Source organism: Rhodamnia argentea, chromosome 2 (genome assembly GCF_020921035.1).
Source record: "Rhodamnia argentea isolate NSW1041297 chromosome 2, ASM2092103v1, whole genome shotgun sequence".
Classification (NCBI taxonomy): domain Eukaryota; kingdom Viridiplantae; phylum Streptophyta; class Magnoliopsida; order Myrtales; family Myrtaceae; genus Rhodamnia; species Rhodamnia argentea.
In genome coordinates, this window is record NC_063151.1 from 2,707,012 (window position 1) to 2,730,953 (window position 23,942).

The 23,942-nt window shown below is 38.8% G+C and overlaps 2 protein-coding genes across 4 annotated transcripts; one reads left to right on the forward strand and one right to left on the reverse strand.

Moving 5' to 3' along the window:
* Window positions 1-7,657: 7,657 nt before the first annotated feature.
* Window positions 7,658-12,348, forward strand: LOC115749861. Of its 2 annotated transcripts, none has more exons than XM_030686863.2 (6): window positions 7,658-8,088; window positions 9,805-9,889; window positions 10,046-10,206; window positions 11,524-11,551; window positions 11,705-11,813; window positions 12,037-12,348. In XM_030686863.2, exons 1-6 carry the CDS (start codon window positions 7,840-7,842, stop codon window positions 12,116-12,118), a joined length of 714 nt encoding a protein of 237 aa, XP_030542723.1. In that variant the 5' UTR covers window positions 7,658-7,839; the 3' UTR covers window positions 12,119-12,348. The 2 variants fall into 2 exon arrangements, with proteins under 2 accessions (XP_030542723.1, XP_030542721.1); XM_030686861.2 differs by having other exon boundaries at window positions 7,661-8,088; window positions 10,043-10,206.
* Window positions 12,349-13,871: 1,523 nt separating this feature from the next.
* LOC115749862 lies at window positions 13,872-23,579 on the reverse strand. Of its 2 annotated transcripts, XR_004016401.2 has the most exons (23): window positions 23,412-23,579; window positions 22,339-22,926; window positions 21,459-21,706; window positions 21,260-21,331; window positions 21,026-21,160; window positions 20,795-20,913; window positions 20,351-20,674; window positions 19,886-19,973; window positions 19,706-19,811; window positions 19,414-19,527; window positions 18,342-18,505; window positions 18,097-18,217; window positions 17,676-17,900; window positions 17,385-17,575; window positions 16,682-16,849; window positions 16,492-16,597; window positions 16,204-16,341; window positions 15,895-16,056; window positions 15,594-15,794; window positions 14,914-15,108; window positions 14,758-14,829; window positions 14,152-14,398; window positions 13,872-14,100 (listed from the first exon to the last, which is right to left on the reverse strand). XR_004016401.2 is itself a non-coding variant. In XM_030686865.2 (22 exons), exons 1-22 carry the CDS (start codon window positions 23,457-23,459, stop codon window positions 14,246-14,248), a joined length of 3,738 nt encoding a protein of 1,245 aa, XP_030542725.1. In that variant the 5' UTR covers window positions 23,460-23,579; the 3' UTR covers window positions 13,872-14,245. The 2 variants fall into 2 exon arrangements, 1 of the variants encoding a protein (XP_030542725.1); XM_030686865.2 differs by having other exon boundaries at window positions 13,872-14,398.
* Window positions 23,580-23,942: the final 363 nt, after the last annotated feature.

The window sequence follows — 23,942 nt, forward strand, 5'->3', positions numbered from 1 at the left end:
CTGATTGTTTATTCCGATCACTATTCGGCGAAGCTGCAATCCTGTCGTTTTTCTAATTCATTCCAACATGGGAGGAGATGATGGGGAACAAAAAAAAAAAAATTGTTCTCGAGGAAGTCCGCCCTGCTTCAGTATTGGTTTTTATAGAAGCACGAAAATGCGAATTCCTTCGATTCCTTCATCACTCTTCAAGGTATGTTTTGAGTTCTTGAGGCTGGCTTCATCAAACGCCGATTTGTGGTTTTGGAAAAGGTCGGTGGTCTCGAATTCATGGCGAGTTGGACTCGTTAGGCTCGACTCCCTAAAAGTCATCCCTCTTTAGTCCTTGAAATTGAAGCGTTCCATCCGTGTGGACCGAGTGTTTCGCAATCAATTATGTAAAAGGTCCAATCGATGTGGACAATTTGCTCCAGCACCGTCGTGAGAACGCGATTAATCATTGTACTCGACTCACTACAATTCAATTACGCGTCCGAGGATTTCGGTTCCGTCTTTCTTTCTGAAATATTTTGATGATGCTGTCAAGTAGGGCAGTCAAATGATGGATAGGATCGGAAATGGACCTACCCAAGTCGATCATTTTAATTCGTTTCGACCTATTTATATGCGGTACAAATTTAATGATTCGTACCCGACCCCGATGTATAAATTATTAAAACACATTGATATTTAACCTAACCTATGAAATCTTGTACCCCACTCATTTAAAGCCCATTAAACCCATATGAACCCCACTCTATAGGCCCGTCAAATAGACGAATCGGATCAAATTGAAAACGGTGCGATCCAAATTAGCTCATTTAGACCATGTTAGATTTATTTTTATACAATACGATTTTAGTGACTCATAATCGACCCTATGTAGACCTAACCCAAACCTGACCCAACCTAAGCTCCAATACTTAATAATTTTTTTCCTTAAATTGTTGCCTATAGAGAATGGGAGATTCTATGGATGACCAGCTCGTTAAATTTGCGAGGGAGTATCTTGGGTGCTTGGATCGAGTCGTGGGCTAGGACTTCGCATGGCACATGACCTGGCGGTACCGGCTTGGGGATTTGGGAACTACATGGTTCTAAGCTGATTCTAGGTTTGAGTAGCAATTTGAAAACTAAGCTGCAACCAAAAAAGAAAAAAGAAAAAGATAATACTTCTATGAGAATAGCTAGAGGTGTCAATGTGGATCTTTGATTCATTTTTTAATTCACTTTTATTCACTTGGGCCATATAAGGATTCGGTAAATTTAGTGAATAGGTCAAATATGGGTTTAGTCTTATAAAGCACATTCGAATATAGGTTTTAATGTGTTTTAACTCAACTCATTTTTAACCCATTTTTCGGCCTGTGGCCATTGACCTGCAGCTTCCCTACCACCACTTGTAAATGGGCCACAAATATATTATTTTTTATTTTTTATTTTTAGGTTTTTTTAATTTTTTAATTTTTTATAAGTAAAAGAAAGAAAAAAATAATGAAATTAAAAAATGTAAAAAAATTTGGAAAGCCATCGTAGAGAAAGGAAAATAAAATATAAAATAATACTTTTTAAAAAATATAAATTCAAAATTTTGAAAAAAAATCAATTGCATGAATGTGTTTTAGCAATTTCATTTTTTATTATATTATAAGAAATAAATATTTCATGACTTGGTTAAATATAAATATTTAAGTAATACGGGTCAAGTCGAATGGAGTATAGATCGTTAAATTTGTATTGTATGAAAATGGATCAAAACAGGTTAAATGGGTCATATGGGCAATGACCATATTTGACCCAACCCACATGTTTGACACCTCTAAGAATAGCTACCACTCACTGAACAAAATCGAGAGTTGAATCGGTTCAATCGTATTTCCAAGTAAAATGGGATCTAGTGCTTACCCTTGAATATCGTCTTCACATCGCACTATTGCTACCACCTTCGTATTGGTGAAATTTTAGTATATTAAAAAAAATAAATCTCGAAAGGAAAAAAATGAGGAATAACTCGGATGTATTTCTTTTGCCAGAAAAAATCTTAGAATCTTAGGGCACGCATTGCAACACTTATGCTTCAGAAATTAACTTTTGATCAGAAGTTGATTTTTCTACTTCTGCTCTAAAAGTCGATTTACGATCAGAGAAATACGTTTGATCATAAGACAAAATTTATACTTCTGAAATAAAAATTCGTTTGATAACGATTGAAAATTTTTACTTTTGGAACATTATTGATCCTAATCTAAAATACATGTTATTCGAGAAAAGTAAAATGTAAATATTGACGGATTGAAGTATAATTTGTCATTTAACTATTTATGCAAATGTGGACCAATTTTATGGAGAAAATTGTATTAATGAATACGATGATCGAGTTCATATACCCACGCTAGTTTTGATGCTTCCTTGCTTGTGCCTAAAGGTGTTAAACGGTCAAGTTGGGTCGGATTTGGATCAGTTGAATATGGTTAGATCCATATTAATCCATTTAACCCGTTTGAACATATTTTCATACAATACAAATTTAACGGCTCATATCCGACCCAACCCATACTTGACCTATGCCCGACCCAATCAATGTTACTTAAATACTTTTATATTTAACCAAATCATAGAATATTTGTTCTCCATAGTTTATTTAGAAAAATGATATTGCGAAATAATCTCATACAATTTAAATTATTTTAATTCTTTTAATTTTTTGAAAATAATTTTTCATTATTAAAAAATATGAAAGAGCACATTGGAAGTCTCAAAACTTGTTATGAAAGTGCATTTGAGTCCTAAAAATTTCAAAAAATATAATTAAGTCCTAAAACTTGTCATGGAAATGCAAATGAGTCCTCAAACTTTCAAAAAGTGAAATCAAATCCTAAAACTTATCATATTAGTTCAATCAAGTCATTTCATTGGTTGTACTTTTTGAAAATTTTGAGACTCGACTGCACTTTCGTGATTAATTTTAGGACTTCATTGCGCTTTTTCAAAAAGTGCAATCAAAGCACGTGGTCAAAGTCGCAGAGAACGACCGTTTTGATTGTTTATTCCGATCACTATTCGGCGAAGCTGCAATCCTGTCGTTTTTCTAATTCATTCCAACATGGGAGGAGATGATGGGGAACAAAAAAAAAAAATTTGTTCTCGAGGAAGTCCGTCCTGCTTCAGTATTGGCTTTTATAGAAGCAGGAAAATGGGAAATCCTTCGATTCCTTCATCACTCTTCAAGGTATGTTTTGAGTTCTTGAGGCTGGCTTCATCAAACGCCGATTTGTGGTTTTGGAAAAGGCTGGTCGTGTCGAATTGAAGGCGAGTTGGACTCGTTAGGCTCGACTCCCTAAAAGTCATTTCTCTTTAGTCCTTGAAATTGAAGCGTTCCATCCGTGTGGACCGAGTGTTTCGCAATCAATTATGTAAAAGGTCCAATCGATGTGGACAATTTGCTCCAGCACCGTCGTGAGAACGCGATTAATCATTGTACTCGACTCACTACAATTCAATTACGCATCCGAGGATTTCGGTTCCGTCTTTCTTTCTGAAATATTTTGATGATGCTGTCAAGTAGGGCAGTCAAATGGTAGATCGGATCGGAAATGGACCGATCCAAATCGACTATTTTAATTCGTTTTGACCCACTTATAGGCGGTATAAATTTAATGACGCATACTCAACTCTATATATAAATTATTAAAACACATTGATATTTAACCTAACTTATGAAATCTTGTACCCCATTCATTTAAAGCCCATTAAACCCATATGAAATCTCATACCCCACTTTGTAGGCCCGTCAAATAGATGAATCGGATCAAGTCGAAAACAGTGCGATCTAAATTAGCTCATTGAGACCATATTAAATTTATTTTTATACAATACAATTTTAGTGAATCATAATCAATCCTATCTAGACCTAACCCAAACTTGACCCAACCTAAGCTCCAATACTTAACAATTTTTTTCCTTAAATTGTTGCCTATAGAGAATGGGAGATTCTATGGACGAACGGCTCGTTAAATTTGCGAGGGAGTATCTTGGGTGCTTGGATCGAGTCGGGGGCTAGGACTTCGCATGGCACATGACCTGGAGGTACCAGCTTGGGGATTTGGGAACTGCATGGTTCTAAGCCGATTCTAGGTTCGAGTAGCAATTTGAAAACTAAGCTGCAACAAACAAAAAAAAAAGATAATACTTCTACGAGAATAGCTAGAGGTGTCGATGTAGATCTTTGATTCATTTTTTAATTCACTTTTATTCACTTGGATCATGTACGAATTCAGTAAATTTAGTAAATAGATAAAATATGGATTGAGGCTTATAAAGCATATTCGAATATAGATTTTAATGTGTTTTAACTCAATCCATTTTTAACTCATTTTTCGGCCTGTGGCCATTGGCCTGCAGCTTCCCAACCACCACTTGTAAATGGGCCACAAATATATTAGTTTTTATTTCTAATTTTTAGTTTTTTATTTTTTATAAGTAAAAGAAAGAAAAAAAATAATGAAATTAACAAATGTAAAAAAAAAATGGAAAGCCATCGTAGAAAAGGGAAAATAAAATAAAATATATAATATAATATTTTAAAAAATATAAATTCAAAATTTTGAAAAAAAAAATTCAATTGCATGAAAGTGTTTTAGCAATATCATTTTTTATTATATTACAAGAAATAAATATTTTATGATTTGGTTAAATATAAATATTTAAGTAATACGGGTCAAGTCGGGTGAAATATAGATCATTAAGTTTGTATTGTATGAAAATAGATCAAAACATGTTAAATGGGTCATATGGGTAAGGACCATATTTGACCAAACCCATCCATTTGACACCTCTAAGAATAGCTACCACTCACTGAACAAAATCGGGAATTGAATCAATCCAATTCGGTTCAATCGTATTTTCGAGTAAAATGGGATCTAGTGCTTACCCTTGAATATCGTCTTCACATCGCACTATCGGTGCCACCTTTGTATTGGTGAAATTTTAGTATGTTAAAAAATAAATCTCGGAAGAAAAAAAATGAGGAATAACTCAAATGCATTTCTTTTGCCCGAAAAAATCTTAGAATCTTAAAATCTTTGCACGCATGGCAACACTTCTACTTCAGAAATTAATTTTTGATCGGAAGTTGATTTTTCTACTTCTGCTTTAGAAGCCGATTTCTGATTAAAGAAAGATGTTTGATAATAAGACAAAATTTCTGCTTCTGAAATAAAAATTCGTTTGATAACGATTGAAATTTTTTACTTCCGGAACATTATTGATCCTAATCTAAAATACATGTTGTTCGAGAAAAATCAAATGTAAATACCGACGGATTTAAGTATAATTTGTCATTTAACTATTTATGCAAATGGGGACCAATTTTATGGAGAAAATTTTATTAATGAATACGATGATCGAGTTCATATATCCACGCTAAAAGTACAGGTAGTTTTAATGCTTCCTTGCTTGTGCCTAAAGGTGTTAAACGGTCGGGTTGGGTCGGATTTGGATCAGTTGAATATGGTTAGACCCATATTAACCCATTTAACCCGTTTGGACATATTTTCATACAATACAAATTTAACGACTCACATCCGACCCAACCCATACCCGACCTATGCCCGACCCAATCAATCTTACTTAAATACTTTTATATTTAACCAAATCATAGAATATTTATTCTCCATAGTTTATTTAGAAAAATGATATTGCGAAATAATCTCATACAATTTAAATTACTAAAATTCTTTTAATTTTTTGAAAATAATTTTTCATTATTAAAAAATAGGAAAGAGCGCATTGGAAGTCTCAAAATTTGTTATGAAAGTGCATTTGAGTCCTAAAAATTTCAAAAATTGTAATTAAGTCCTAAAACTTATCATGTAAGTGCAAATGAGTCCTCAAACTTTTAAAAAGTGCAATCAAATCCTAAAACTTGTCATATTAGTTCAATCAAGTCATTTCATTAGTTGTACTTTTTGAAAATTTTAAGACTCGACTGCATTTTCATGATTAATTTTAGGACTTCACTACACTTTTTGAAAGTTTTAAGACTCAAATGTACTTTCGTGACAAGTTATAGGACTTGATTGAACTTTTTGAAAGTTTTAGGACTCATTTGCACTTACATGACAAGTTTTAGGACTTCTAGTGCACTTAAAAAATATTATTTAAATTTTAAAAATAAAAACTTATTATTTATTTTTAACTCCGGCGACTTGGCAGCGGTGGGGGGCGATGGTGGTCGGCGGGGGGCGGCGAGGATCTCCGGTGGGCGATGGTCCGCACCGGGCAGCATGGGTCTACAGTGAGTAGCCGGTGGCAAACGGCGACGATAGTGGGCAGCGATGTTCCGTGGTTAGCGGCGGTGGGCGGCAATGGCAGAGGCGTGGTTCAGAGTAGTATAGAAAGCGATTTGCAATGAAGAGAGAGGAGTAATTTTTTTTTTTTTTACTTCTAAAAGTTGCTCAAGAACAACTTCTGAACCAAAAAATTGCTTCAAAATAAAAATACAAAGTTGCGTAGCTAAGCGAATTTCTACTTCAAAAGTTTCTTTACCAAACGGATGTCCGGAAGAACTTCTGAAATAGAAATTCTGCTCTAGAAGTGTTACCATGCGCGCTCTTAATGAACAAAAAACACTAAAATTTAAAAATACATAAACAAGAGGAATGTCCCACATCTGCAACGTTGCTTGCTGCTTGAATTTCTTGTTTTTAATTTCGTGTATTTTGGATTTTTTGTGATTTTTCTTATGTCGCATCGTTTTATGTTTTAAACTCATGTATAAGATTTTTTATTTGTTTTTGGTCGAATCTCATGTATAAGATGCCGCGCCAGCATTTCAAGGTAATTATATCGCCTATCTCCTATTACTTTTTCTAGGAGAGGAATGATAGGATGGAGCTTTTTATCCCAGAAATTAATGGTTTTTTTCTCCCATCAAACTTGTTTAGCCCTCTTGTATACATTAAATATTAGAAGCAAGTTGTTGAGGTTTAGGAAAGCTGAGTCGGGTCCCCGAGTTAATTGCTTGAGCCTGCCTTAAGAACGGTGGACTTACACGTTACTGGGCCCACTATTGGCCCATTAAGCACATAAACAGGCCCACCAGTCCGATCACTTTCATGCTCTATTTGCGCTTGGTTGGCATGGCGAGTTGGCCACCGGTGGGATTCGTCCTTTTGATAGGACAAGGCCAAGTTGCTCTACACCGTTGGATCTCCTCCTCTTTGGTAGCCTAAATAAGCGGTCGCTATCCGCTAATTCCAAGTGTTACCCTATTCATATTACGAGCTCTATAGATGAATTACGTTCGCAAGGTCAACCACCAGTTAATAGGGTCGATAAATTACGAAAATTGCAGATGAATTATGTTTCGTAAAGCCGTAGTTCTACTACCTACAAATTTAACTGACCTAAGACTATTCATTTTTCCGGTTATGGCACATTTGAAACACTCAATTTTTTTTGCATTCAAAACCAAATTAATCGCGTGTTTATTTAACTGAAAATGAAAATATTTTCGCGAAAATCAGTTTTAAGGAAAGCGGTTCTTTTTTAATCGAGGGGGAAGTCAATTTTTCACCCGATCAAAACTTATTATTTTCGGTTCACGGGTCGTCGAAACAATCGCTGACCGCAGCATTTGCATTTGCACTTGCAACTGCCGTCGACCTTTGTCTGGCCGGGACAAAATAAATACGACGTCGGGAAGAATGGGATCACGTGCCAACCATCAACAACAAGGACAAAACAATTCCTCCTGGAGACCTCGGATCTCGTCAGAATTCGAAGACCCGAGTCTCGGATTCTCCGAAAAGGAGGTTTCTTCCACCCGAGAAAATTAAAATTTCCTGTTTTAGATTCGTTATGGAGGACGCGGGAGTCTCGTGCTCGAATCTCGGGTCCATCGACGAGAAGGCAGCTCGCGAATCGGTTCGCGTGAAGCGGAAGACTCTGCAGGCTGTGCTCGAGCAGTGCCAGAGAGCCCTCGAATTGCTCGGCAATGGCGACGGCGGCGTCGATGTCGATGGTGATGCTGATTGTCGGGACGATGATGGCGCGGAGCCGAGCCACCGAGACTTGGCAGCTCCCTGCCAAGATCGAGAAGTTGAGGAGGTATAGTGTCGTGGTGGCTTTCGGGTTTTGTTTTTGTGATTTGAAGCTTTTCCTTGGCACGTTCTATTGTGTCGTTCAGCTATAAATTTGAGGCTTTGAGTGCTATTTCTTGGTCGGCTTCGAATTGTGTTGACATTTTTCGGCTGCTTTAAATATTTCGCATTGGTTTTGGGAAGTTAACTGCAATAGGAAGGGAAAATGATAAAAGGAAAAGAAGAAGGGAAGAAACTTTAAAGTTCGAGAAGTAGGCAACTTGCTAAAACGAGCGTCCGGGGAATTCTCCCCTTTTTTGCTGGAACTGATTTGTCTTGTGGTGTTATGCGGAGAATTACAGTTAAGTTTCTATTTTTTGCTCGTTAGGTAAGAGTATGGGATATAAATAGCGAAATAGAACTACAATTCGTTTTACTCTAATTGAATAACCTATTGGGCCTTTGCTTCTTTTTTTGAGGGGATACATATGTGTAAATGGTTGAGTGATGTCATTTCAGGTAGCCGATGTTAATGCAGCATCTGGATGTAGATTGTATTAGCTGCTATTGAGTCAGTCGCACATTGGTACTTTGTGTGCTTTACGCACACAGATTTCAATTAACATATGATAAATTCAGAAACATTCGGACTTTTAAACATCATAGAAAGCTGTTCATTTTCGTGTAGGGTTTATGTGTGATCCCTCTCCGATAGCAAAACTCTGGCGAATTAGTCATGCAGATGGAGCTGATTGTGTCGTAGGTGCTACATGCTAGTGAACAGATGATTTTACATTCTTGACCTGTTTAACTGAGAACTAGTATCCCGACCAAAACAAAAAATTGAGAACTAGTATCGTACCGCAAAGGTCGTTGCTTCTAAGTAGCATGACCTACAGAATAAATGCTTCTCTGATCAAAATGAGATTTCTATCAAAATTTCAGGATCATGTGACAAGCCAATTGCCTTTGTGGGCTTTCACGCGTTACAATTGTTCATAAATGTGTTTATATTTTGGTCCTTTTCTTTGTCCTTGGTACTCTGACTAATAGTATTAAGTCCAGGGATTTACGCCTGTTATTTCAGGTCAAATTTAAGAAGGATGTTTGACTTCTAAGTAGCCTGAGGTTGGCTGTGGATTGTTTTCCAGCTTCATCACTGTTTCAGGCTCACGTAGGTCAGAATTGTGATTCCATTGGCTTTTTTGCTGGTTGGTTGGAGAACATGTTCTTGAAAGTGAAATTTTAGTGGTCGGAATTCTGGTCATGTGTTCCTGGGACCTATTTTTCATAGTGGAAAATAACGAAAAATTGGAGAGCAGTATTTTCGTGACCACGTTAGTGTTGTGGAGGACGGCAATTCCAATGATGATGGCTTTCGCTGTCTCATGAGATGAGGATTGTTGATTTCTTTCTATTACCAATGGCTTTGCCTAACTATCATGATGGGCAATGTATTGCCCGTTGCATATGTAATCTTGCAGAAGTGACTTGTGCTCCACTCTCTTTTTTGGTTGGGTCTTGCTTCCAACAATTTTTTGTCAATTCTTCGATATTTCTTAGTTGACCAAAAGGTCCTTCCAATAGAAAAGCCATAAGCACCCTAAAAATAATGAAAAGAAAGGTTATGATAACAGTTTGACCATACTGTTCATTAAGCCATTAAAAAATTTTCTGTGCAAAACTCGCCTAGTCATTTGTATGTTTTCTGATGATGCATGCTTTTCTTCCTTTTTTAATACAGTTATGCGAGCTTCTGAAATCTAGAGTTGAATGCCCAGAATTCCTTGAAAAGCTTGAAAGCGCTCAGGCATCAGTTCCTCAAAATGGTATGCTTCCAGACTCTGTTGTTTTTGTTGTAGAATGCAATTCAGAGCTGTTGCCCTAAGGACCCTGGGTACTCTTCAATTGTTAAGACTGCTTTACTGTTCTAATCATCAGTCTGCTTTACATCAATGGATAGTTATTTTATTCTATGGCAGCAGAGGAAGGTAGCTCTTGGGATATGGTCAATGAAAATGACCTTTGGGACAGTGAAAATGAAGATTTGGATGAAGAGGATTATGTTCTAGTGAGGGAAGAAGATATTGTAGAGGGTATTGCATGCTTCATGGCTGCATATCTGTCCTCTCTCAAGCAGACAAAGGTATGCAAGTTTGTTCCCTGACATCAGTTAATTCCAATATTTTGCTTATTTCTGTTCATATTGTGTCATGAGCACATCTGTTAAGAGCTTCGATGTATTGGCTCAGTGAGCCCCTGTTTAAGAGCTTCGATTACAGACACTTGCTATAACACATGAACTCTTTTACTTGATTAACCAGGGTCAAAGATTGTCACGAATGGGGAACACTCGGCCAATATATCATATTTATTAGTATGTCGATTGCTCTAGATTTTGCATTAGATATTCTTTTGTCTTGATGTTATTAGAATGATTTATTCCATTGATAACTAGTGTGGTATGGTTTGACAACCAACTATTGACACTAGTAGAGAAAAAGTTGCATCAGAGTGGAATAAGTGGTAGTACTTCCTGGCATTGGAGGTCACTGTATTGCGCTGGATTTATGTTAGGCCACTTTCTCCTAGTATATCTGGAACTGGTGTCATCATTAGGTGCACCAGGAGCATATGGCCCTATGTGTCTGATCCGTTGGGTTAGGTGGGTTGGATTACATATACTAGCCTACTGCTCCGGATGCAGGCAATAGAGTCTCCTGAATCTGTGATAAATGTTGGTTAATGTGTTCTGGTCAATGGTAAATTGATGACTGCACTATTGAGTTGCTGAGAGGACTCAGACTTCCAACATTGTGGCGGTAAAGAGCTCATACAACCTGGATCTATCGAGGTCTACACAACTGGGCTCGCACTTCTTTGACATGAGAACAATTCATAATGCATCATAATACTTATGTGTACCAAGGTTATAGGAGCTTCGTACTGTCCCATTTCCTGGACGATACAACTTATGCTGCTCTTAGGTTGGCACAGAATATATTTCACTAGAACTGATCGTAGCACTGTATTATTTCATGTATCTTGAATGATAGAGGTCAGAGGAGCATGTTCTGTTTTAGATAATTGAAACACTTGTCAACTGCTTGAGAAGCATCAATTAATGCCTCTGATCTTCAGCAAGGCATGCTTATTCCTTCCCCATAGTGTGTTGAATATGCATTTCAGCAACTCATGCCTTTCCTACCTGGAAAAATTTTGTTTGTTTCATATTGTGGATAGGGGTTTATTATTTATAGTTGTCCTGCAGATTCGTTATGTATTTTCGTAAGCTTCATATATTGAAAAGTCATGCATTTAAAAGCCTGACAAATTAAACAAACGATCAATTCATGCCATAGGCGTTACTCGCATGATACTATTTTCATTTGATATAAGCATGAATTGGAATATACCTCAGGTGATATATGACTTTGCTGACAGAGCCGCTGTGTGATTTCAGGAATTAACTCCCAATCAACTCCAAGCAGGTCAGACATTGGAGCCTCTCAGTCGTTTTTACTGTATTTTCCCACTGGTCACAAAAAGAATACAATAGGCTGTCCGTGCATGGAATGGGCATAACATTTTATACATTGTTAGTTGATAAGAAGAGTCCTGATATACTTTGAATTTCCTATTAGCTCTTAGCAAGACATTTTCTGTGAAAAAGAAGAAAGGAAAGCTCCGGAAGGCATGGGATGGGAGCAAAGTCATCTATAACGTAGCATCCTGGGGGGCAACAGCCATTGGGTGTGTCTCTTAGTTAATCTCCTCTCATATATTTTTTAATTTTTTCCAGCATGCGACTGTCGTATATTTCCTAAGCTGCAGCATGTTTGAATCTTACACTGTTTTAGAGAATTTCGAACTCCATACTCTTGCAGATTATCCAGCTCTTGATCTCTGCAATTAACTCTCTCTCTCTCTCTCTCTCTCTGGACATAATTGTGGTCACATTGTCTGTTCTTTTCAGGATCTATCAGAACCCAGTACTTCTGAGGGTTGCCTCAAATGCTTTTTGGACATCCTGTCATGTTATATCAAAGCTTCTCTGATCTGCATGATGGGCCTGAAGAGAAGCTTAATTGGTTCATTCCATGCTTATCCGGCAAATGCAGTCTGATGTTATCCTTGTTGTTTTTACATTAGTGCATTAATGAGGCATCCCAGTTTGATTCATTTCCTTCTGACGTTACTTGATCATGTCTGGTTACATTTTAAGTTCGGATACCAATGCAACGTAAAAATCTCTCATACTGAATGCAAAAACAGTCTTAACCTCTCAGTACTTCGCAATGTTATGAGCACGTGCACTTGCATGCATCAGGACTTTAAGGCTCATTTACTAGCTTTGCCCATTTGAGTTACAAAGTCCATCTTCACTTAAGCTTGGCAAGAACGTCAATATTTGAACAAATATCATCTTGCATGATTATGTTGGTTGCATCGTTCTCCTGGGTCAGAAGAAACTCGTGCTCGAGTCTTGAGATGTCGAACATTTGAATTCGTTTGTTCCCTCCGCATCGTGATGAGCCAAAGAAGTTTCACTAAGGCATGTTTTGGAAAGGAGGAGGAAAAAAACAAAAAACTCATGCTTAAACTCTTTGTCTACAAACTCGAATCATCACGTAATTCAAGTTCTTACTCCTCGAATTCGGGTTCTTTTTAACTCTTGAAAATCCTCTCCATTCCTCTCCACCCAACATTCTCTCTCTATTCTCTAGGGTTCCTGCCGCCACCGGTACACTTCTTGAGGGAGAGAGGGACCTTGCTCCCCCTCTCCCTTTCACCTTCCCTTTTCATCCCTCCACCTCTTTATCTCCCCATCTTCAAGTTCTTTTTTTTTTTTTTTTGTCTTTTCTCTCCCATTCTGTTTTTAGAGTTTTTCTGCGTGAATAAATTTCTGTAGCTGATCTTAGATGCACGTGGAGATCGGTTCGGCCATTTGTCCAGTTAACAGCCATCGAGAAAGATGTTCGTGACATGGCTCCACAATTTTTTCGAGATCATGCCACCCTCCCCTCCCGATTTAAATTTAAGTTTTGATTTGGGGTTATACTCTCCCGAACTAAATCGAGATGTGATACTATTCGGTGATGGTGATTGGGACATCATATTTAGATGCACACTGCAAGCCATTGCAAATATCGTGAAAAATCTCGGTGCGTGCTCATTGCTGGATTTGGTGATTAGCTGCCGAATGTTTACGGTGATGAATCTATTAAGGGATGATAGTGTATTTTCAGCTACAAAGTGTATTTTATTATATACTTTATGTTATTTGTTTTGTTCTATACAAAGATTTGCTAGGCTTGAAATCCTTGGATGTACCTTTCGAGTATCTAGAATTTTATTTTGCTTAATGAATGGCGTTATTCTTTCGACCAAAAAAAAAAAAAACAAACTCTTGAAAATCTTGGACACCTTCAGCATTTTCCTATTGAGGAGGAGGGACTGTTGATCGCACGCCTTCGGCAATAAACAATCTCATCAGCTCTATTCCTTGCATCATCATGATCATTAACAAAAGCATCCAAAGCGGATGTCAACTTGCCAACCTTCAAATTCAACTGTCCATCCTCAATTGGCTCGAACATTATATAGCACCAGATTTTATCACAGTAACTTCGTAAACCAGTTCTTAAGTTCTTCTATCTCTAGTCTCAGAATGCTCCGTTCTATCATGGCAATATTATACATTCATCTCCAGAAATAACCTCGATCTAATCTCCCAAGTTAATTGGGGCACTAGAGGAGTGATCCTGGTGATTAATATGCTAACAATTCGTGTAAAGTTAGAACAAAACGAAGGAAGAAAAAACTATTGCATTGACATATGCACCTGACAGGAAAACTGTATATATGAGCATTAGTTTTCTGCCACTTTGAAGGCCAATGTGGTAACAAGACATATATGGCTCTAACTCTACTGACAATGCTATGCTTGGAGCAGCGGAGTTGCTTGCTCCCTCTACAAAATTGCCGCAAGAGTCAATCGAAAAAGTGTAATACTATCGATGCCATGGGCATTCTGGCAGACAGGAAGATTGCAGGAGAACACTTCGTGAGAAGTGTTTCTCTGCCCGCATCCTGCCCTATCACTTATCATGTGATGGCTTCATATCTCAGGCTCCTAAACTCCGGCTTACTTGACCTTCAACTCAGAGTCTATTTACAAAAGCCTAATAGTAAAATGTGTTGTCCTTGTGATTGGGAGCATCCTTGCACAGTATTGACTGCACTTCCATGATCGATCTTGGTGGTTCAAGGTCTTTGTCTTGCAGAGTGTTCCCAAGAAGCTGTTGCATTTGCGAGGCAAAAGTATCATCCATGATCTGTGCAGATAATGCATAAGTTATCACCATCTGGAAGGAAAAGGGGAAAATGGAAAAGCAAGCAGATGAAATGTCCTAACTTGATGTCGAGCTAAGCACATGCTTGTAAAGTATTCCTTTTCCTTGAAATTGGGATTCCTTGAAATTCTAAACACATTTATTGTATCTACTTCCACTGATTGAAATGTTTATAAAATAAAAGAAGAAGGAGGAGGAGGAGGAGAAGTACCAAGCTGAGTCTTGTGAACAAGCAGTTAAACTGAGAAAGATGTCCAAAATATTTGCCACTGATGCTGTATGCATGGTTTCTACTCTACTAAACACTGCCAGATTAACAATCTTAATATTCTTCTACTTACAGATACAGCGATTCGTGAACCTTTATACCACGACCTGTTCTCCTTCCTGTTCTCCAAGAAACTCAGAACATCCTGCATCATCGATGAACAAATCTTATTATTTCAGTCATCAGGAAACTGCAACAATCTGTATCGATTGATTTGAGTGTAATCAACCTGTCCCATCCGGTCCCAGTAACCTCGGCAAAGAGCGACAAAGACGTGAGTTTCAAAGACTGTGTGGAGGTGATTCATTGTTTCCGTCAGCTGCTCTCTTAGGGGTTGCATTCTACCCCATACATCCGATTCCACCACAGTCCCTTTGGAATCTTGTAGAACCTTTTTCAGTTTTGTAGAGGCCTGTAACTTTGACTAGAAGACAAAAAAAGAAAAACCGGAAGTCAGAGACGTGAGGAGATTGAAACAATGAGTGATGCAAGTTTACAGGATCAGCAATGCTAAATAAGTTAAAGATGAAAGCTCAACTCACTAAAAGTTACACTATAAAAAGAAAGCTGCATCAGATCATAAATCCCACAATGAGGCAAGAAGAAAGCAAGAGCCATTGGAAGGATGACTCCACAAAGAAAATCATGCTTGCAAGTCTTTCACAAAGTATATATGAGAGGAGATTAACTAATAGGGAACCATCAGCTATTAGATACAACTTCTTCAAGTGTAACAGACTGTACTTTCCACACTACGAGCTTCAAACTACTTTTTTGCCAACTTTTGAGAACACATGCTCATTTGCAAATTGTGTGGACCCAAGATCAGGTTATACTCCAATGTTTGACATGTCCATATAAAAATAGTGGCTTTCACAAAAATTATCAACGATGTGAGTCGATACTAACATTCTCAGCAAGTTTTTCCAAGACAGCCTGCAGATAATTTCTGAATTTGGCTCTCAGCATGACTGTCACCTCACTGAGACGCTCTCCAGGAGCAGTGTTTCCACTGATGGGCATGCAGGAACCCCATGACTTGAACTGGAGTTCTATCTTAGGGCGCAAGACATCTAGCATTCTCTTCAAGGAATTTAGAAGTACCCCAAGCTGCATGCGAGCATCATTAGAACACCAAATTATTCAAGCCAAACACCAGAGGAACTAAATAGTGATTAATGGACTGAGATATCATGAGATCAAGACTCACCTCATCAGGCACAGTGTAGGAGCATACTGATCGCTTTGCAAGTTTCTGGACATACTTAAGGCCAAATTTCTTAGGTGTTAGATTATCCTTCAACGGTGAGAGGACATCTGCATATTGCTTGTCAAGAGCTTCCACCACTGCCTTTTCAATATCAGCAATAGCCTATCCAGCAGAACAATTACAGCTTTATTACACATAGATTTCCATCTTTATATCCTCAAAAAGGACAAGTTTACCTACATTCTTTTAAAACTTTTCAGCAATTTATACAAAATGGATAAAGAGTGATGGATCATTATGATGACATACATTCTCGAGCACAAATATGTATTCTGGCCACCTGCAAATGATGACTTCATAGTCATTCAACATCTCTCTCAGCCGATCGTACATTTCATCCACGAAGGGAGTCGTAGAATGTTGAGTCCTAACACCTGACCATTTCACCTGCAAAGTGATGGAAGTTGTGGTCACCAGATTGAGATTCTTGAAACAAAAGCAATGAATCTAATAGGCCTTCTATTCCATTGCGAAAGTGTAAGCCAGATAAGATTATAGAGATTGAATGCACAACACGACGTCCTTGCAAACTCCTACCTTGTCCAATTTACATGTCTCAAGTAAGGACAGGCGCTTATCTTGAATCCACACCAAAATATACAGATGGAACAATTCTTTAGCATCAACGCCACCCTTCACAGGACTGGAAATATTAAAAGGAAGCGTTAATATCATCCAAGGCACAGTGTCACATAGAGCAGCAGCGTATTTCATTACAGCTTCCTACCTGATTTTCCAGCCAGCAAGATCCCTCTGAAAATCGGATGTAGCAATGACAAGCTCTGCCACAGGACGGGAAGGACCAGAGGGTGGGCAAGCAGTAAGAAATGCACGCAATCTATTGCATAACTCACTGCTGTATATTGAAGAAGATAAATTTGGCAGGTCAATGAAACTGCAACAAAAAATTATCATCAGAATAATTGCAGGACTCAGTTATTGGTCTATCAAGTAACAGAAACGTGCAGACGGTCCACACAAGATGCCCCCAAGAATATAGCAATTTGCAAGACCTCATGCGAATGAGTTGCATGTCTGATCTCGTGCCACAAAGTTGCATCCTTGATGTTCTCCTCATGCATGTGCTACTAGCATGAGAACAATCCTATGGTGGTCAACAAAATATGCCTAGAACTGGCAGCGATCTTGCAGTACAAGTAGCGTGACAAAAATAGTGCTGTAATTTCTAGAATCACCAGCTAGTTTTCACAGCAGATAATTATCTGTTGTTACTTTCATGCACCAACATCAACAATGAAAAAGCTTAAGATTAGTCACATAACTATTTTTAGTGCTTAGGCATTCTGAACCTAATTGTAAGAAACCAACATACATGATCAAACTCAATTGCAATGCTGAATGCCGATGCCAAATGCCAATGCCACTGATTTTCCAGAACAAGTCTTTTGTGTCTTACTATGAGCACATACCTAGGGAGTATATGCTGATTATGGATCTCAATATCTGTAGAAATTTCATTCTTTATGTTTATGCAGAGTGCGGTCATCTTCTGATAGGCAGTGGACATAGATACAGGATCCGTCAGCATAAACTCAGTATTGCTTGTACCATATTCATCAGTCTCAGTCAAGTGTCTTCTTGATCTCTTTCTGGCGGCAGTCTGCAAGCACAATGCAATTAAATGAGGTTAAAAGGAAATAACGCTATAAATGACACAAATAAAGGAAAATGGCATTTGGGAGCATGTCAGCATCTTGGACCTGGAAATACTGACACAGACTAGTCTGTGCCTCAGGAGACAGTATATCATGAAGCAGAGTGTATAGTTTAATAGCGGGTTCCAAGGCAGGTGCAGCAATCCCAGTCGCAGGCCTGAAAACGTCCATAATCCCCGAGAGTGTTGACTCGTCCAGTGACTTGTAGTTCTCAAAAACAAGAGCAAGGATCTGTTCAATCTGATCCTTGGCTTCTCCCAATATGCGGTTCTGTTGAAGGGAGTGAAGATAGTAATAAATTCTAGATGAATGCACTCAAGCATAAAGCCCAGAAATAAAAGGACTGAAGAACAAAAGAAGCAATCAAAGAAAAAAAAAAAGTTGTACAAAAGGCAACAAAGGCAGTCCCACATCTAACACCATCAAATTCTTATGACGGAAAAAGAATTCAAAAGCTGAAATTTACCTCCTGATGGCTTAATGTGCCTCTACTTTGTCCCTTCATTAGTACAGGGATCAATAAGTCATACACCAGTTTAAGGCAGTCGGCAGTAGGAGTGGCCACGTCCATTATGTATGAAAGGTATCTGCCGATAATGTAAAGATCTCAAACAAAACGAAATTGCCAGAAAATACAGAAGGATATTTATTGATTGATGACATCATTAACAGTTCCAACAGAAAGTGCGGCGCAACCAACCATCTCCCTACCTTAGCTTGGAGTAGACATCAGAAACCCCATAATATGAAGCGAACTCTGTTAAAAGCCATTTCCAAGGACCATTCAACAACAGGTTTCTTTGTTGAAACTGTTGCACCTTCATAGCAACTTCTAGCACCAGGTCATATGCAACAGTTTCTGCAACAGTTCCATACTAGGATCCAAAGAAATGGGAAGTCAACAACAGGCAAGAGAAGACACAAATTCAAAATGATCGACAATTGTTTGAGAAAGAACTCAGATATTGACAGATCATAAAGGGATAAGCATAATCCCCAATCAAACAAAGAATAACTGCACTAAACCATGGTAAGTTTCTGAGCTGCTTAGTTTGCAGGTAAACAATCGTGACTTCTCAGCTGCTTAGTTTGCAGAGTAAATCATAGTAAGTCTTTTAGCTGCTTAATTTGCACAGTTCCCACCCCACAGTTCGACTGGGACCGGGGCCTCAACAGGTGATTGCAATCAACGATAACCTCTAAACAGTTGTTACTAGCCAAACATAGCTTCGCAAGACAAGGAAGCCAGAAGTCTGAAAAGCTTAATCTAAAATCATTTTGGAATTCGGCTTCAGTGCTCTTCCCGAGTTAATTTCTGAATTTTTTAATTGTAAAATACTTCCTACAATAGATTTCTGTCTTCTATCCCAGTAACTTCATGTGGTTTAGAAGGAAACCTCATTTAGTCCGGTTGAAATGTTCAATGCATGATGACACGTATTTTTGGAAAAGAAGGGAAATTTCTGAAAGATCAAATTTGCGACTTCAAAGTAGAAAATTGCAAAACTTTGACTCTCCTCTCCAGCATGGCATATATTAGAAACAGGGAAAAAAACAAAAAAAGCAGCCCTCAGCAGTTTGAAGAAACTCTCTGTCATCAGCTTCTTAATCTGACACGCTCTAATTTAATGCCCACAGAAATCAGAGCCAACTTGGACACACATACTTCACAGTTCATGTGTTTGCATAGCGGAAGGCATCTACGTGAGATCTCAGATATGTTGTGTAGAAAAATAGAAGTAATGAGCACAAGTATCTATCTAATGCTACTAAAGAAACTCACCTTGAGATGACTATTGTCTTCGGAACTAGTTGAGTAATTTATATAGAGCTGCAGTTTCCCTACAAGCTCGTGATCTGGCTCACGATAAATAGACCACCAGCGCAACTTGTCAGCCTGCATTCAATTTCAAGACAATCTTATGTTATCTTCCCAACTGAAACATCTATCAAGAGCCGAGGGCAACCACCCCAACAAAGTATTGCCTGAGTAAAACTTCTACAGGTACTACGAACTTGCATTCAAAAGTGATAGTACTAAGAACTTGCATTCAAAAGTCAAAATAAGAAGTTACCGGATCGTCAGCAATAGTTGCCACCTGTGCCAGGACACGACCATAATACTTCCCCTTTGAATCCTGAACTTCAACAATTAGATCATCTCCTGCACCATCTGGAAAGCTGTAGAGTAGTCAAATAATATTTCTCTAGAACAATAGAATTTCAAAGAGTTGAAAATAACATAGACGACTTACAAGACATGAGTTTCACCAGATCCAGGTTGCATGCATACGGCGTCTTCTTCACTCGTACTCTTCAATCTCAACAGACAAGAGTATGTTTCTGATGATGTTTGATACAAAAATGTTCAGTCCATGAGCCAAACAGCAAAAACTTTTCAAGAAAACGAAACTGAAACATATCATGTTTTTGTGAGGAACAAGATGTTGATTACTCAAACTAAGGCCATATTCCCGTGGTACTTATATTTGCTCACAAATTCCTTAGAACCCAGCAAAAGAACTTCTTGCCATACAGATTCTGATGTTCTTAAATGCGTAGTAGATGGACTTGGTAATCTACTGTCTGTCATCCCCAGTTTCTATTTCAGAGTCCGTATAGGTGCTCTCTAACTAAACACGTCAGCAATTGCAGAAATATAGCAAAAAAAGGGGCTTTCACTTCCCACCAGTAAGCAGGCACCGTGAATCTTCATTTACCTTGCACAACCTCATATGACATTGAGCTGTTACGCAGACTTGTTACCCCAGTTTTCAGAAGTCCTGAAACTTGCTTCAAATAACGAGTACTGGCATGTACGTATGCCAAGCTCTGGCGTGAGAAGGAACCGTTTGCTGCAATTCTGGGCCTTGTGCGGATATTTCCAAGAGCTTGCCATTTAGAGGAAAGAGTTGACTGGATGTTGGAGAAGTTATGTCGTAGAACTTCCATGTTTAGCGATGGCATCCTCAACGATGAAGCTGTCTTCAAAGCTAGTATACTACATCCAGTAGGGGGATCCAGGACCGTTTTGACTTTCCTTACTGCAAAAAGTAAGGACATCTTAGGAACTCGGAGTCTATATAAAAACAAAATTACGTTATATACAGCCAAAGAATCAAGACAAAATCGTCATAGTGACAAAAGAAAGGATCATAGTATACCTTGAACCTTCATCTTGCCAATAATTTTCTTGGGTTTTGGGGCAGCTCCCTCACTTGCGAGCTCAGCTGATCGCTTCGACAGGAGTTCCTCCTCTGACTGCAGGAGAACTTGCTGCAAGCTGTCGATCGCAATGTTTCAGGAAGCTGACAATAAACTTACACGAGGGGAAAGCAATCCTAAGACAAAGAATTCATGTCAAAAACCATGGAGAAAGAGAAAGGCTTACTCACCCAAATGCATCCCTCAACAGAAGGCACTCATTTTCAAGAAACATAGGAGCCTCCGTGCAGCCCCTAGCCCAAGCATTGAGGCAAAGGCGTACGCATGCATCATATGCTATCACAGCATGCCAAGGACCCAATGCACTGCATATTGTTTAAAGTAAAGGAAACAAAAGACAGATTACGGGTCAAAAGAACTGATTATCGTCAACAGAAGCCACAACTACAATCATCAAATGTTACCTTGCATGAAAGGCTGGAAGACGAGGAGGATGTGAACTGGAGGGCAAAGCAGTTTCTGCGCCAGGAGTAGCCCTGTGAATTGGGAGCAAGCCATGATGTGAATGTCAATTCAAGAGAAAATCAGTGAAAAGCTCTCCTAGTGCTTTGTGCATCGATTTATGGTTTTACTGAAGAGAACAATTACAGAGCTTCAACACACCTGACAAATTGCTCTGCACTCTTACTCACAGTTTCATTCCCCTTATTCCCAGGTGTTGCTTTGACTGTCTCTGGGGCATCAGCAGCTTTGAGACCTGCAGAGTCTTGAATTCCTGCTCTACTTTGAGCTCGAGAGGATGGTGTTTGTTCAACTGCTTTTCTGATTTCATGGGCAGAACTGCTGAAAGGAGGCGCACTGGGAATATCATCGTCCGAGTATCTACCATTCTGCATTTTTGCGGCACTATCCTGCAAGGAAGGTTAGATCAGCAAAAAATCAACTTCACAAAAATTCTAAACTAAAAAAACCGGTTACTACTTCCATCCAACTAAAAACTTCCTTTAAAGAATAACAGGCACCAATTGCCTACAAAAGGCAAAACCTACTTGCAACTCTAACAGTGAATGTACATAGCCAAAGTTAAATGCAAATACTAAGAGTAACAGACAAGTGAGACTTCATAGATAATACTCATCACAATCAGTCAGTATAGCATGCCAGCTAGTTTGTATTTATCTACTGCAGATATTAATACTCATTGTCCAATACTAAGCACAGGTATTTGCTTAAAAGTACATATGCAACTTTCTCAATCAATAGTCTACCCATTGCTGCTTGGGCACAATATTTCTCTCATTCATGCATCAGAGAGTGATATGCTCTACAATCTATACTAAACTACTAGGAACTGTTCCGCCTGCCATTGTTAGTAGAGACATTCGAACACATATCCCATGATCACCACATGCAAAAGGGAGGATTGTTCCATCATCAAGCACATATGCAGCGTCATATTGGACAGGAAAATTTATCAAATATTCAGAACTTCAGTATGACTAACTCAATCAAAGGCAGCGCTTTTTCTATTTTTAAGACGAACCTTCATGGCAGTAGATTCTGTTTTCATTCGCGAAGGCACACTTGAGGTATATCCTTCAGAAACATATGCTCTGCTCCTTGGAATAGACCCATTTATGCTACCAACTTGTGTGCTAGAGAATTCTGAGCTAGCAGCTGAATCAGATGACTCATCCTCTGTGTAACCATTCTGTCGAACTGGGTACCTCCCGTTCCCTTTTTCTCTAATCTGATCCTGTCTGCCCACCATTGTTTCCACTGAAGAACTGACGTCCGAATACACACTGCTATATCGTGGCCGGCCTTGCAGAGGGTTCCTCAAGCCATGAAACTTTCCATTGCCAGCTATTTCATCTCGAGGAGATGACTCTAGGGAGTAACGCCCACCATAAACTTCTTCTGAATCACTGCTCACGTCATTCTCTGACGCCGAGCCACTATCCTCAGCATTGCGACGTCCGGTGCTTGTTACTGCGATTGCACTTGCAGGCAGATGGCCACTACTGAACTTGGACGTCGGCGGTAGTACAGAACCATGCCTAACTTTTCGCGTGCCAATGCCAGAATCTATCCTCGTCCTCAGAGCTGAACTTGGGAGCACACGATCATTCTGAAAAGGAACAAGAGCAGCATCCACATTTCAGTTTTATTGCAAAAAGTTAATTATCCGAAAGCTTTGAAAATTACAGTCGACAACTTATGACGAAACGACAGAATCTGACAAAATTTGCACCAACCGAATGAGAAATTTCACAACTACAATTGCGTCAAAGTGAATAAAATCACGAGAAACCAGATAAAGAATTGCAAATATCCGTCGAATATCTCTTTCAAACAGAAAGGTACCAGCACTTATACAATAAAGAAACACAGAAAAGATCCAAAGACTAAGAATGTAGCTTCTCTGGAGAGAGGAAGACATCGAACAGGGAGAAATCTGCAATCTCGCCAGTTGCTTCGACAGAATCGAACATCAAACAACATAACATGCGAAGTGCCTTAATATCACTACAAACAACAACAGCAAAAAACCCACAAACAAAAACCCGAAATTTAACCTCGCAAGAAAGGGAAACGTGATCGAGGGAAGCTGACCTCTCTTACCCATCTGATGGCATTGGTGTCCAGGCCGTCAGTGAACATCTTCTCACCAAATTTCTCTTCACCGAACTAAGAGAAGAAACGCAACCGAAATCCTCAGACCCACGACTTCAAGTGCGAACGCAAGCTCTGGCTGTCGCCTCCCACAGTGCTCGAGGAACTTCAATGCTGATGCAGATTGCAAACGGCAAAATTTCAGTTTCTAATGCACCGTGCCTCAAAGCAAGCAGAATGTTTGGCAGTGGGAGTATTCGTCGCTCTCCGGAAAATCGAAAAACTGGCAATTTTTCTTTTTCATGTTAAAGTTTTATCGTCGTTGCGTAATTTTCCTAATGAGAAAGATTCCCTTTTTTCTAAAAATATTTTATTTCCTGCTGTGTGAGATCAATAATGCGGATACCAGTTTGTCAGACGGTGTCGTTTACTACCCCGTTCCGAGGAAGGAAACGTCGTCGGATTTTGGAACCCAATCGATGTGGGCCCTTCATAGAATATTCCTTTAATTTGCGCCGAAACCAAAGGCTG